Source organism: Taudactylus pleione, unplaced genomic scaffold (genome assembly GCF_031769625.1).
Source record: "Taudactylus pleione unplaced genomic scaffold, aTauple2 ptg000622l, whole genome shotgun sequence".
In the NCBI taxonomy this organism is placed as follows: Eukaryota; Metazoa; Chordata; class Amphibia; order Anura; family Myobatrachidae; genus Taudactylus; species Taudactylus pleione.
The window spans coordinates 9838-24164 of NW_028285024.1; the positions used below are offsets into that span (position 1 = coordinate 9838).

General features: G+C 48.8%; 1 protein-coding gene across 2 annotated transcripts in view; it reads right to left on the minus strand.

Annotated features, from left to right (window-relative positions):
• Nucleotides 1-335: 335 nt before the first annotated feature.
• LOC148479320 (ecto-ADP-ribosyltransferase 5-like) overlaps nt 336-14327 on the minus strand; it is a 223377-nt gene continuing 209385 nt past the window's right edge. For both annotated transcript variants that reach the window (XM_088454608.1, XM_088454609.1), the window contains exons 3-5: nt 5041-5746; nt 2819-2851; nt 336-1159 (exon numbers count right to left, since the gene is read on the minus strand). In XM_088454608.1, the coding sequence (XP_088310734.1) occupies nt 1062-1159; nt 2819-2851; nt 5041-5746 (837 nt within the window). In that variant the 3' untranslated portion in view covers nt 336-1061. The remainder of the gene's footprint in view (nt 1160-2818; nt 2852-5040; nt 5747-14327) is intronic.

The following is a 14327-nucleotide window of genomic DNA, read 5'->3' on the forward strand; positions in this document are numbered from 1 at the left end:
CTTCCATTCCCTTCCCTGCTCTTTCCTTCCATTCCCTTCTCTTCCCTTCCATTCCCTTGCCTTCTCTTCCCTTCCATTCCCTTTTCTTCCTTCCATTCTCTTCCCTTCCCTTTTTTTCCCTTCCCTTCCCTTTTCTTCCCTTCCCTTCTCTTCCCTTCTCTTCCCTTCCATTCCCTTCCCTTCTCTTCCCTTCCCTTCTCTTCCCTTCCCTTCTCCTCACTTCCCTTCTCTTCCTTCCATTCCCTTCTCTTTCCTTCCCTTCTCTTCCTTCCTTTCCCTTCCCTTTTCTTCCTTCCCTTCCCTGACCCTTTCCGCTGTTATGTTTCTATAAACCTTAAGGAACTAAAACCCAACAGTTATTGTTACACGTATCATCTGCCCTTAAAAACAAAAATGATTACAGTCCCGTGAATGTAATAATATTGTCGCCTTAATAGAATGATACAGTAAGTTAGTCCCCTATAATATATTAATTAAATAATTTTCTACCCCTCATAAACATAATTATATTATTTTTATTAAGAAGCAATCATTACCCTTACCAGTATAATTCATTAGTGTATTGTGGTTTTACCAGCATTAGTCTCAAATCTCTGGCAAGTTTGGGGATTTAAAATCGCCACCTGATGTTGGCGACTTGAGTTTTAAATTAATCCTTCATACAGTTGGATAATGATTCAGGTGGCTTGAAGGACAATGCATGATTACCGGAGGGCTCAGAGCAGGTCCCCATGCTGACCCCAGGAAATCATCACTGTAACAGCTTTATTATTCTCAGTTACATAACATTTTGTGTCAGTTTGTCTTTCTTTTTACTGCAATCTTGGTAACCTGTTACCATCATTACCACACAATTATCCTATAATATTATATTTACTCTGGTTACAGCTGTGAGCAAGATGAGGAAATAAGTTCTCACATATGAGTTTTATGTAGAAAACTTTAATATTTATAGGTAGAATGAAGATGTCCCCTCTCGGTGGATTACTGCTGCAGGACCACCACAGTGACGCAGCCACCGAAAAGTCATTCCATCTAGACCTGGAACCACAGTTATAGAATCAGCTGGTCATGATCTTTGCCATAAAACCGACAGCAATACCCAAACCAACCAGCAGAGGCACTGTCACCGTGTCACTGAGCCTTCCTGTTATTGGAGCTGAAAGATACAATGTATACAGGGAAATCAGCAGACAGGGAACGCTGAATATATACAGTAGTTAGTATCAGAGACTTCAGTACAAATAAATATTCATTCCTTAGAATAGGGCTCAGGCAGCGTCAGACTGGTGCATGAGAGGCCCACCAGGGGATTGCAATAGTAGGGGTCCGCTGAAGGGGCGTAACCATCTGTCAATGTGGGTGTACCCAGTGGCAATAATATGTGCAAATAGATGATGGCGGAGTTAACTAGCGAAAGAGTTGTCCTGATTAATAAATAAACCCCACAGAGTGACATTAGTCAAAAATTATGTGTTTATAGATCTGCCAATCCAGATTTTAACTTTAAGAAGATGATATAAATTGAACTATAATTGAACTACTGGGACTGAGGGCCTGATTCTGACCCGCTCGCGAGCGCTGAGCGCTCGCAAGCGGGTTGATGGTGCACAAGTGCGCATGCGCACGACGGAGGGAGCTCCGTCGTACGCATGCGCGAGACCCGGCGAGCGACGGGGAAGCCGTCGCTCGGGGTCTCGCACCAAAGGGGGCGTGCTGTCGATGGTGAGTGACAGCACGCCCCCTTTGGTGGGCGTGCCGGGGGCGTGGCTGCCAGACGGAGGCGTTCCCATGGGAACGCCTACCGTCTGGGTCCGGCCCCACTGACATCACTAGTGATGTCAGTGGGAGTGATTTTGGCTCTGATAGGGTCTCGTCGCAAGCCCGATGGTCGCGACGGTCTTGACCATCGCGACCATCTTTTTGGCCGCTCACATATGCTGTGGGTGGTCACCCACAGCTATGCAAGCAGCCAGGAGGTTGCTCCAAGTTTAGGTAGGAGGGCCCTGATTCAGAGCGAGCGCTCTGGTCAGAGCGTCCGGCTCTGAATCAGGCCCTGAATATTAATCCTGTTTTGAATAAGTGTTATTTTAGGATTAGGAGGTGGTCGGGCAAACACAGGCCTGCGTTTTAGGGGCGTCCATAATTAAGGCAGTGCGGCGACGGACGCAGTGCTGAGACTCCGTGCACACAGGAAGTTGCCAAGATCCTGCGCAAGGTCTGGTCAACCACTATTATGCAAATGTGGTCGATGGTTCTCGATGTTACCGATGTTTAGGTCAGGCATTGAGTAAAGGGAGATGGGCGGCTTAGTATGGGGCTGGGTATCTGCATGTTGCGCTGCGGTCTCCGTGCGTGTGCACTAATTAGCATATCCTCGCAGCGTGTGTGCTCTCCTATGCGTTCCTTGCTGAATCAGCTCCTCAGTTACTTGCTCTATCTTACGCTATTCCCTCTCTGCTACAGCCTGAGGTGGGTAACGCAGGACGATCCGCTGTAGTTGCCATCTCAGCTGTCAGGTACCATCTACACCTAACTCATCTGTGCCCACTGCCACACCCGGGTACCACAGCATCGCTCCGGCACAACGGTTAGGGCGCTGGAAGAAATGCTGTCTCCAAGGTGGAGGGTATATATTATTACATACATGGTGAATGACACATGTATGTAGCAAACTATAATACCAGAGGATAGGGTGACATCCGCAATACAGACAATTACAGTACAACAATTTCATAACATGTAGAAAAAAATAAAAGTAGTGAGTGATGGCTGCACCGGTCATAAGGTATTATATAAGGAGATAGAAGCTGCTCACCTGCGTTATATGTGCAGCTACGTCTCTTACTACCTGAAAGTACAAAGGAAACACAATCAGCTCTTCCTCCAATCAGAAGGCGGGATACAGTTCCAGCTTTATACAGTCTGTGGCTGCTCTTCCTCCAATCAGAGGGCGGGATACTGTCCCAGCTTTATACAGTCTGTGGCTGCTCTCCCTCCAATCAGAGGGCGGGATACAGTCCCAGCTTTATACAGTCTGTGGCTGCTCTTCCTGCAATCAGAGGGCGGGACACAGTCTGTGGCTGCTTTTCCTGCAGTGACAGACTCAGCACAGACACACAGTATAAGGCGCTGCCTGTAGTGTCATCTGCGCCTATCGGTGTGATTGTACCTATCGGCCTGAGTCACACGCAGCAGCTTAGGGTCGTCCGTCTGCGAGTTTATGCAAATGGCGCTACAGACTCCTTCCCTGATGTATATACGAATGTAGAAGATCTGAGACCAATTTTAGGACCTAAGCGCGCTGTAATACCGATTGGTGCCTCCGAAGACGCCACCATCAGTCGCACCATCGCAACTATGGCAGGTGCAGCTTCTATGTCTGACCCCGGCCTCCTAAGCCTGCGGCAGTGCAACTCTGAATGCAGCCTCTTGCCTTTACATGGCTGCAAGCCTCCCATAAGACACACACTAAATGGACCATTTGTGTGCACACGACCAGTCACCACCCAGGGACGCCATCACTTTTCCGCCACCTTTCTGATACATTAGCACCTGTGTGCGCGCACGCTGTGTAACGTATGCCCTGTGCGGGGTTATTAGCAATGTACACGCATGCGCAGTTGCACATAATCCCTCAGCTATGTGATCACTTTGGCTTTTGCGTGCTGACTGCGTGGGCTGGGAATCCGGCCTTATCTCTCCTATTTATTATACAATAAGGAGGTGCCAGCTTTACGCACAGCGTTTCACTCAGTATGACACATATACGGCTGCAGCAGCCTAATTACTGGACATGGGCGCGGACCCCCGTGTTTTGGTTTTGAATCTGGATATTTTTTTTTTTTAAATGATAAAAAGTTTTTAAAAACAGCTAAAATCATGTAATTTTTGCAATCCAAACAACTCAGAGATGCCCAGATTCACAAAATTCGGGTGGATTCGGATTTCTGGAGAACTGGACCGCACATCTCTACTGTTTACAGTGGTGAAGTGTCAGTGAGCTGGGGATGAGGAACCTGCAGATATAACCAAAAGAGATAACAAAAATACCCAATAATATTCATCTGTGATGGCTGCGCTATTTCTAATGGAGCATACACACAGGACGATGGTCAACAATATCATTGAACAATCTCCCGGGTGTGCTGGATGATCAAAATCGAACATCCAGCACACCACCAACGGCTAACGACCCGCAATCAACAATTGCGGGTCCCTACAGTAACCTGGTCGATATCTACCAGGTTGGCCAGCATGCACGGTCGATGGCCGATATCTTTATCATCCATACGTAGTTACGTACCCTCACATCGCAGGTCGTTGGTGGGTTGGAGGCACCAAAAAATGCACGATATGAATGATAATGATATGATCGATTTAGTTCATATCGTGCATTTTTATCAAACAGTGTCTACGCACCATAAGTGTCTCCGCTGGGGTAACACCAGAAACGCACCTACATGCCCAGAAAGAGCCATCTGTAATGTCAAGGGGCTGGCAACCAGTAAAACCCCACAAAGCATGGTGGAAGATCGGAGGGAGCAGCAGGGTAAAGGAAGATTATCTGATGGCGCCATAGTTGCCAACTCTCCCTGATTGTCGGGGAGACTCCCTGAAATAGCAGCAATCTCCCTGACTCCCTGAAGAGTCTACCAATCTCCCTGATTACACCTTACCCCCATTATGACACTGTTATATAAAAGAAAAAACAGATATATATATACATTCAAATGGGATCATTAGTATCATTTTCCTGCATTGGGTATACGGTACAACGATCCCTATGGCTACATGCATTTTCTGCAAAGTATCAGTGTGTTGCCATCAATAAATAGTCTTACTGACTGCTTTGGGGCTCATTTACATTTTGGGTGTAAGTCAGTATTATGACACACCCCTCAGATGTAGCAGTACACGCCACTTTACCGCCGTGCTGCTTTCACAACCTCCCTAAAATGCTTTTTCAAAAGTAGGCAGGTATGGATGACACTAATATCATTGTCTCTGTGTTCTGCGTCCTAGGCCTCAGTCACTTACCCCCCAGGTAGGCACAGTTGTAGTAGCTGCACCTCTTCTTGTTGCTCTGCAGGATGAACCTGTTCCCCTCCTGGATGTATTCGGCGACATGAAACACCTCATCCACTGGAATCAGCACCTCTTTCTGGGAAGGGAAGTAGGAGAAGTTGTGAATGTCCGCCCCGAAGCAAGTGGTGATGTTAAAGAAAGACGCGTTACCGAAGTTCTGCGCCTGCCGGAGGTCAGAGGATGAAGATGCAAACTGGCTGAGTCTGACATGGCGCTCGGGCTCAGGAGGCGGCTCAAAGAGAATCCTGCTGGAGCCCCGATAGGTGGACCAGGGTTTCCTGTCACACCCGGGTTGGAGCAGAGTCAGAGCTCTGGTCAGGTAAAAGTGCAATGAGTGGTACATGAATGATTGGGGATCCATGCCGTATTCCCGTACAGCGCGGTTTAGCTGTTTGTAGACGGGGAAGTTCATATTGGTGTACACTAGTAACGCTGTCCCGTGTTCATCTTTAAAGCCCTCAGGAAGAGTTTTAATTAAGGGCTTTTTTTTCAGCCAAGTTTCAGAAGCATTTTTCCAAGCGTTGTCCAGTTCCGTGTTCTCCTGTCTTTCCTTCCTCAGCAAATCCGGCGCTAGGGCCTCCATTTGGTCAAGGCATCCGATATATTGGTCATCCAAGGAGTTCTCATACATTCCCAACTGCACCCTCTGACCATCCACCTGTGGAGACAAGTGTCATTGTACGCAGTCTCTCTATAGCTTATTTATCAATCTGCAAATACTGGAAACTATTAGCAGAGCATAGAGGAGTGCACCTGGGCATGTGACCTATTAGCAGAGTATAGAGGAGTGCGCCTGGGCGTGTGACCTATTAGCAGAGTATAGTGGAGTGCACCTGGGCATGTGACCTATTAGCAGAGTATAGTGGAGTGCACCTGGGCATGTGACCTATTAGCAGAGTATAGTGGAGTGCACCTGGGCATGTGACCTATTAGCAGAGTATAGTGGAGTGCACCTGGGCATGTGACCTATTAGCAGAGTATAGTGGAGTGCACCTGGGCAGGTGACCTATTAGCAGAATATAGTGGAGTGCACCTGGGTATGTGACCTATTAGCAGAGTATAGCGGAGTGCACCTGGGCATGTGACCTATTAGCAGAGTATAGGGGAGTGCACCTGGGCATGTGACCTATTAGCAGAGTATAGAGGAGTGCACCTGGGCATGTGACCTATTAGCAGAGTATAGCAGAGTGCACCTGGGCATGTGACCTATTAGCAGAGTATAGCAGAGTGCACCTGGGCATGTGACCTATTAGCAGAATATAGAGGAGTGCACCTGGGCATGTGACCTATTAGCAGAGTATAGCGGAGTGCACCTGGGCATGTGACCTATTAGCAGAGTATAGTGGAGTGCACCTGGGCAGGTGACCAATTAGCAGAGTATAGCAGAGTGCACCTGGGCATGTGACCTATTAGCTGAGTATAGAGGAGTGCACCTGGGCATGTGACCTGTTAGCAGAGTATAGCAGAGTGCACTTGGGCATGTGACCTATTAGCAGAGTATAGAGGAGTGCACCTGGTCATGTGACCTATTAGCAGTGTATAGGGGAGTGCACCTGGTCATGTGACCTATTAGCAAAGTATAGCAGAGTGTACCTGGGCATGTGACCTATTAGCAAAGTATAGCAGAGTGCAACCGGGCATGTGACCTATTAGCAGAGTATAGTGGAGTGCGTCTGGGCATGTGACCTATTAGCAGAGTATAGAGGAGTGCACCTGGGCATGTGACCTATTAGCAAAGTATAGCAGAGTGCACCTGGGTAGGTGACCTATTAGCAGAGTATAGCAGAGTGCACCTGGGCATGTGACCTATTAGCAGAGTATAGAGGAGTGCACCTGGGGATGTGACCTATTAGCAGAGTATAGAGGAGTGCACCTGGGCATGTGACCTATTAGCAGAGTATAGGGGAGTGCACCTGGGCAGGTGACCTATTAGCAGAGTATAGCGGAGTGCACCTGGGCATGTGACCTATTAGCAGAGTATAGGGGAGTGCACCTGGGCATGTGACCTATTAGCAGAGTATAGTGGAGTGCACCTGGGCATGTGACCTATTAGCAGAGTATAGAGGAGTGCACCTGGGCATGTGACCTATTAGCAGAGTATAGTGGAGTGCGTCTGGGCATGTGACCTATTAGCAGAGTATAGAGGAGTGCACCTGGGCATGTGACCTATTAACAGAGTATAGAGGAGTGCACCTGGGCATGTGACCTATTAGCAGAGTATAGAGGAGTGCACCTGGGCATGTGACGTATTAGCAGAGTAGAGCGCAGTGCACCTGGGTATGTGACCTATTAGCAGAGTATAGAGGAGTGCACCTGGGCATGTGACCTATTAGCAGAGTATAAAGGAGTGCACTTGGGCATGTGACCTATTAGCAGAGTATAGAGGAGTGCACCTGGTCATGTGACCTATTAGCAGTGTATAGGGGAGTGCACCTGGTCATGTGACCTATTAGCAAAGTATAGCAGAGTGTACCTGGGCATGTGACCTATTAGCAAAGTATAGCAGAGTGTACCTGGGCATGTGACCTATTAGCAGAGTATAGCGGAGTGCGTCTGGGCAAGTGACCTATTAGCAGAGTATAGTGGAGTGCGTCTGGGCATGTGACCTATTAGCAGAGTATAGAGGAGTGCACCTGGGCATGTGACCTATTAACAGAGTATAGAGGAGTGCACCTGGGCATGTGACCTATTAGCAGAGTATAGAGGAGTGCACCTGGGCAGGTGACGTATTAGCAGAGTAGAGCGGAGTGCACCTGGGTATGTGACCTATTAGCAGAGTATAGTGGAGTGCACCTGGGCATGTGACCTATTAGCAGAGTATAAAGGAGTGCACCTGGGCATGTGACCTATTAGCAGAGTATAGCGGAGTGCACCTGGGCATGTGACCTATTAGCAGAGTATAGGGGAGTGCACCTGGGCATGTGACCTATTAGCAGAGTATAGAGGAGTGCACCTGGGCATGTGACCTCTTAGCAGAGTATAGCAGAGTGCACCTGGGCATGTGACCTATTAGCAGAGTATAGCAGAGTGCACCTGGGCATGTGACCTATTAGCAGAATATAGAGGAGTGCACCTGGGCATGTGACCTATTAGCAGAGTATAGCGGAGTGCACCTGGGCATGTGACCTATTAGCAGAGTATAGTGGAGTGCACCTGGGCAGGTGACCAATTAGCAGAGTATAGCAGAGTGCACCTGGGCATGTGACCTATTAGCTGAGTATAGAGGAGTGCACCTGGGCATGTGACCTATTAGCAGAGTATAGCAGAGTGCACTTGGGCATGTGACCTATTAGCAGAGTATAGAGGAGTGCACCTGGTCATGTGACCTATTAGCAAAGTATAGCAGAGTGCACCTGGGTAGGTGACCTATTAGCAGAGTATAGCAGAGTGCACCTGGGCAGGTGACCTATTAGCAGAGTATAGAGGAGTGCACATGGGGATGTGACCTATTAGCAGAGTATAGAGGAGTGCACCTGGGCATGTGACCTATTAGCAGAGTATAGGGGAGTGCACCTGGGCAGGTGACCTATTAGCAGAGTATAGCGGAGTGCACCTGCCATGTGACCTATTAGCAGAGTATAGGGGAGTGCACCTGGGCATGTGACCTATTAGCAGAGTATAGTGGAGTGCACCTGGGCATGTGACCTATTAGCAGAGTATAGCAGAGTGCACTTGGGCATGTGACCTATTAGCAGAGTATAGAGGAGTGCACCTGGTCATGTGACCTATTAGCAGTGTATAGGGGAGTGCACCTGGTCATTTGACCTATTAGCAAAGTATAGCAGAGTGTACCTGGGCATGTGACCTATTAGCAAAGTATAGCAGAGTGCAACCGGGCATGTGACCTATTAGCAGAGTATAGTGGAGTGCGTCTGGGCATGTGACCTATTAGCAGAGTATAGAGGAGTGCACCTGGGCATGTGACCTATTAGCAAAGTATAGCAGAGTGCACCTGGGTAGGTGACCTATTAGCAGAGTATAGCAGAGTGCACCTGGGCATGTGACCTATTAGCAGAGTATAGAGGAGTGCACCTGGGGATGTGACCTATTAGCAGAGTATAGAGGAGTGCACCTGGGCATGTGACCTATTAGCAGAGTATAGGGGAGTGCACCTGGGCAGGTGACCTATTAGCAGAGTATAGCGGAGTGCACCTGGGCATGTGACCTATTAGCAGAGTATAGGGGAGTGCACCTGGGCATGTGACCTATTAGCAGAGTATAGTGGAGTGCACCTGGGCATGTGACCTATTAGCAGAGTATAGAGGAGTGCACCTGGGCATGTGACCTATTAGCAGAGTATAGTGGAGTGCGTCTGGGCATGTGACCTATTAGCAGAGTATAGAGGAGTGCACCTGGGCATGTGACCTATTAACAGAGTATAGAGGAGTGCACCTGGGCATGTGACCTATTAGCAGAGTATAGAGGAGTGCACCTGGGCATGTGACGTATTAGCAGAGTAGAGCGCAGTGCACCTGGGTATGTGACCTATTAGCAGAGTATAGAGGAGTGCACCTGGGCATGTGACCTATTAGCAGAGTATAAAGGAGTGCACTTGGGCATATGACCTATTAGCAGAGTATAGAGGAGTGCACCTGGTCATGTGACCTATTAGCAGTGTATAGGGGAGTGCACCTGGTCATGTGACCTATTAGCAAAGTATAGCAGAGTGTACCTGGGCATGTGACCTATTAGCAACGTATAGCAGAGTGTACCTGGGCATGTGACCTATTAGCAGAGTATAGCGGAGTGCGTCTGGGCAAGTGACCTATTAGCAGAGTATAGTGGAGTGCGTCTGGGCATATGACCTATTTGCAGAGTATAGATGAGTGCACCTGGGCATGTGACCTATTAGCAGAGTATAGGGGAGTGCACCTGGACAGGTGGCCTATTAGCAGAGTATAGCGGAGTGCACCTGGCCATGTGACCTATTAGCAGAGTATAGTGGAGTGCACCTGGGCATTTGACCTATTAGCAGAATATAGAGGAGTGCACCTGGGCATGTGACCTATTAGCAGAGTATAGTGGAGTGCACCTGGGCATGTGACCTATTAGCAGAGTATAGAGGAGTGCACCTGGGCATGTGACCTATTAACAGAGTATAGAGGAGTGCATCTGGGCATGTGACCTATTAGCAGAGTATAGAGGAGTGCACCTGGGCAGGTGACGTATTAGCAGAGTAGAGCGGAGTGCACCTGGGTAGGTGACCTATTAGCAGAGTACAGTGGAGTGCACCTGGGCATGTGACCTATTAGCAGAGTATAAAGGAGTGCACCTGGGCATGTGACCTATTAGCAGAGTATAGCGGAGTGCACCTGAGCATGTGACCTATTAGCAGAGTATAGGGGAGTGCACCTGGGCATGTGACCTATTAGCAGAGTATAGAGGAGTGCACCTGGGCATGTGACCTATTAGCAGAGTATAGCAGAGTGCACCTGGGCATGTGACCTATTAGCAGAATATAGAGGAGTGCACCTGGGCATGTGACCTATTAGCAGAGTATAGAGGAGTGCACCTGGTCATGTGACCTATTAGCAGTGTATAGGGGAGTGCACCTGGTCATGTGACCTATTAGCAAAGTATAGCAGAGTGTACCTGGGCATGTGACCTATTAGCAAAGTATAGCAGAGTGTACCTGGGCATGTGACCTATTAGCAAAGTATAGCAGAGTGTACCTGGGCATGTGACCTATTAGCAGAGTATAGCGGAGTGCGTCTGGGCAAGTGACCTATTAGCAGAGTATAGTGGAGTGCGTCTGGGCATGTGACCTATTAGCAGAGTATAGATGAGTGCACCTGGGCATGTGACCTATTAGCAGAGTATAGCAGAGTGCACCTTGGCATGTGACCTATTAGCAGAGTATAGAGGAGTGCACCTGGGGATGTGACCTATTAGCAGAGTATAGAGGAGTGCACCTGGGCATGTGACCTATTAGCAGAGTATAGGGGAGTGCACCTGGACAGGTGGCCTATTAGCAGAGTATAGCGGAGTGCACCTGGGCATGTGACCTATTAGCAGAGTATAGGGGAGTGCACCTGGGCATGTGACCTATTAGCAGAGTATAGTGGAGTGCACCTGGGCATTTGACCTATTAGCAGAGTATAGAGGAGTGCACCTGGGCATGTGACCTATTAGCAGAGTATAGTGGAGTGCACCTGGGCATGTGACCTATTAGCAGAGTATAGAGGAGTGCACCTGGGCATGTGACCTATTAACAGAGTATAGAGGAGTGCACCTGGGCATGTGACCTATTAGCAGAGTATAGAGGAGTGCACCTGGGCAGGTGACGTATTAGCAGAGTAGAGCGGAGTGCACCTGGGCATGTGACCTATTAGCAGAGTATAGTGGAGTGCACCTGGGCATGTGACCTATTAGCAGAGTATAAAGGAGTGCACCTGGGCATGTGACCTATTAGCAGAGTATAGCGGAGTGCACCTGGGCATGTGACCTATTAGCAGAGTATAGGGGAGTGCACCTGGGCATGTGACCTATTAGCAGAGTATAGAGGAGTGCACCTGGGCATGTGACCTATTAGCAGAGTATAGCAGAGTGCACCTGGGCATGTGACCTATTAGCAGAGTATAGCAGAGTGCACCTGGGCATGTGACCTATTAGCAGAATATAGAGGAGTGCACCTGGGCATGTGACCTATTAGCAGAGTATAGCGGAGTGCACCTGGGCATGTGACCTTTTAGCAGAGTATAGCGGAGTGCACCTGGGCAGGTGACCAATTAGCAGAGTATAGCAGAGTGCACCTGGGCATGTGACCTATTAGCTGAGTATAGAGGAGTGCACCTGGGCATGTGACCTATTAGCAGAGTATAGAGGAGTGCACCTGGGCATGTGACCTATTAGCAGAGTATAGAGGAGTGCACCTGGGCAGGTGACGTATTAGCAGAGTAGAGCGGAGTGCACCTGGGCATGTGACCTATTAGCAGAGTATAGTGGAGTGCACCTCGGCATGTGACCTATTAGCAGAGTATAAAGGAGTGCACCTGGGCATGTGACCTATTAGCAGAGTATAGCGGAGTGCACCTGGGCATGTGACCTATTAGCAGAGTATAGGGGAGTGCACCTGGGCATGTGACCTATTAGCAGAGTATAGAGGAGTGCACCTGGGCATGTGACCTATTAGCAGAGTATAGCAGAGTGCACCTGGGCATGTGACCTATTAGCAGAGTATAGCAGAGTGCACCTGGGCATGTGACCTATTAGCAGAATATAGAGGAGTGCACCTGGGCATGTGACCTATTAGCAGAGTATAGCGGAGTGCACCTGGGCATGTGACCTATTAGCAGAGTATAGTGGAGTGCACCTGGGCAGGTGACCAATTAGCAGAGTATAGCAGAGTGCACCTGGGCATGTGACCTATTAGCTGAGTATAGAGGAGTGCACCTGGGCATGTGACCTATTAGCAGAGTATAGCAGAGTGCACTTGGGCATGTGACCTATTAGCAGAGTATAGAGGAGTGCACCTGGTCATGTGACCTATTAGCAGTGTATAGGGGAGTGCACCTGGTCATGTGACCTATTAGCAAAGTATAGCAGAGTGTACCTGGGCATGTGACCTATTAGCAAAGTATAGCAGAGTGCAACCGGGCATGTGACCTATTAGCAGAGTATAGTGGAGTGCGTCTGGACATGTGACCTATTAGCAGAGTATAGAGGAGTGCACCTGGGCATGTGACCTATTAGCAAAGTATAGCAGAGTGCACCTGGGTAGGTGACCTATTAGCAGAGTATAGCAGAGTGCACCTGGGCATGTGACCTATTAGCAGAATATAGAGGAGTGCACCTGGGGATGTGACCTATTAGCAGAGTATAGAGGCGTGCACCTGGGCATGTGACCTATTAGCAGAGTATAGGGGAGTGCACCTGGGCAGGTGACCTATTAGCAGAGTATAGCAGAGTGCACCTGGGCATGTGACCTATTAGCAGAGTATAGGGGAGTGCACCTGGGCATGTGACCTATTAGCAGAGTATAGCGGAGTGCACCTGGGCATGTGACCTATTAGCAGAGTATAGCAGAGTGCACTTGGGCATGTGACCTATTAGCAGAGTATAGAGGAGTGCACCTGGTCATGTGACCTATTAGCAGTGTATAGGGGAGTGCACCTGGTCATGTGACCTATTAGCAAAGTATAGCAGAGTGTACCTGGGCATGTGACCTATTAGCAAAGTATAGCAGAGTGCAACCGGGCATGTGACCTATTAGCAGAGTATAGTGGAGTGCGTCTGGGCATGTGACCTATTAGCAGAGTATAGAGGAGTGCACCTGGGCATGTGACCTATTAGCAAAGTATAGCAGAGTGCACCTGGGTAGGTGACCTATTAGCAGAGTATAGCAGAGTGCACCTGGGCATGTGACCTATTAGCAGAGTATAGAGGAGTGCACCTGGGGATGTGACCTATTAGCAGAGTATAGAGGAGTGCACCTGGGCATGTGAGCTATTAGCAGAGTATAGGGGAGTGCACCTGGGTAGGTGACCTATTAGCAGAGTATAGCGGAGTGCACCTGGGCATGTGACCTATTAGCAGAGTATAGGGGAGTGCACCTGGGCATGTGACCTATTAGCAGAGTATAGTGGAGTGCACCTGGGCATGTGACCTATTAGCAGAGTATAGAGGAGTGCACCTGGGCATGTGACCTATTAGCAGAGTATAGTGGAGTGCGTCTGGGCATGTGACCTATTAGCAGAGTATAGAGGAGTGCACCTGGGCATGTGACCTATTAACAGAGTATAGAGGAGTGCACCTGGGCATGTGACCTATTAGCAGAGTATAGAGGAGTGCACCTGGGCATGTGACGTATTAGCAGAGTAGAGCGCAGTGCACCTGGGTATGTGACCTATTAGCAGAGTATAGAGGAGTGCACCTGGGCATGTGACCTATTAGCAGAGTATAAAGGAGTGCACTTGGGCATGTGACCTATTAGCAGAGTATAGAGGAGTGCACCTGGTCATGTGACCTATTAGCAGTGTATAGGGGAGTGCACCTGGTCATGTGACCTATTAGCAAAGTATAGCAGAGTGTACCTGGGCATGTGACCTATTAGCAAAGTATAGCAGAGTGTACCTGGGCATGTGACCTATTAGCAGAGTATAGCGGAGTGCGTCTGGGCAAGTGACCTATTAGCAGAGTATAGTGGAGTGCGTCTGGGCATATGACCTATTAGCAGAGTATAGATGAGTGCACCTGGGCATGTGACCTATTAGCAGAGTATAGCAGAGTGCACCTTGGCA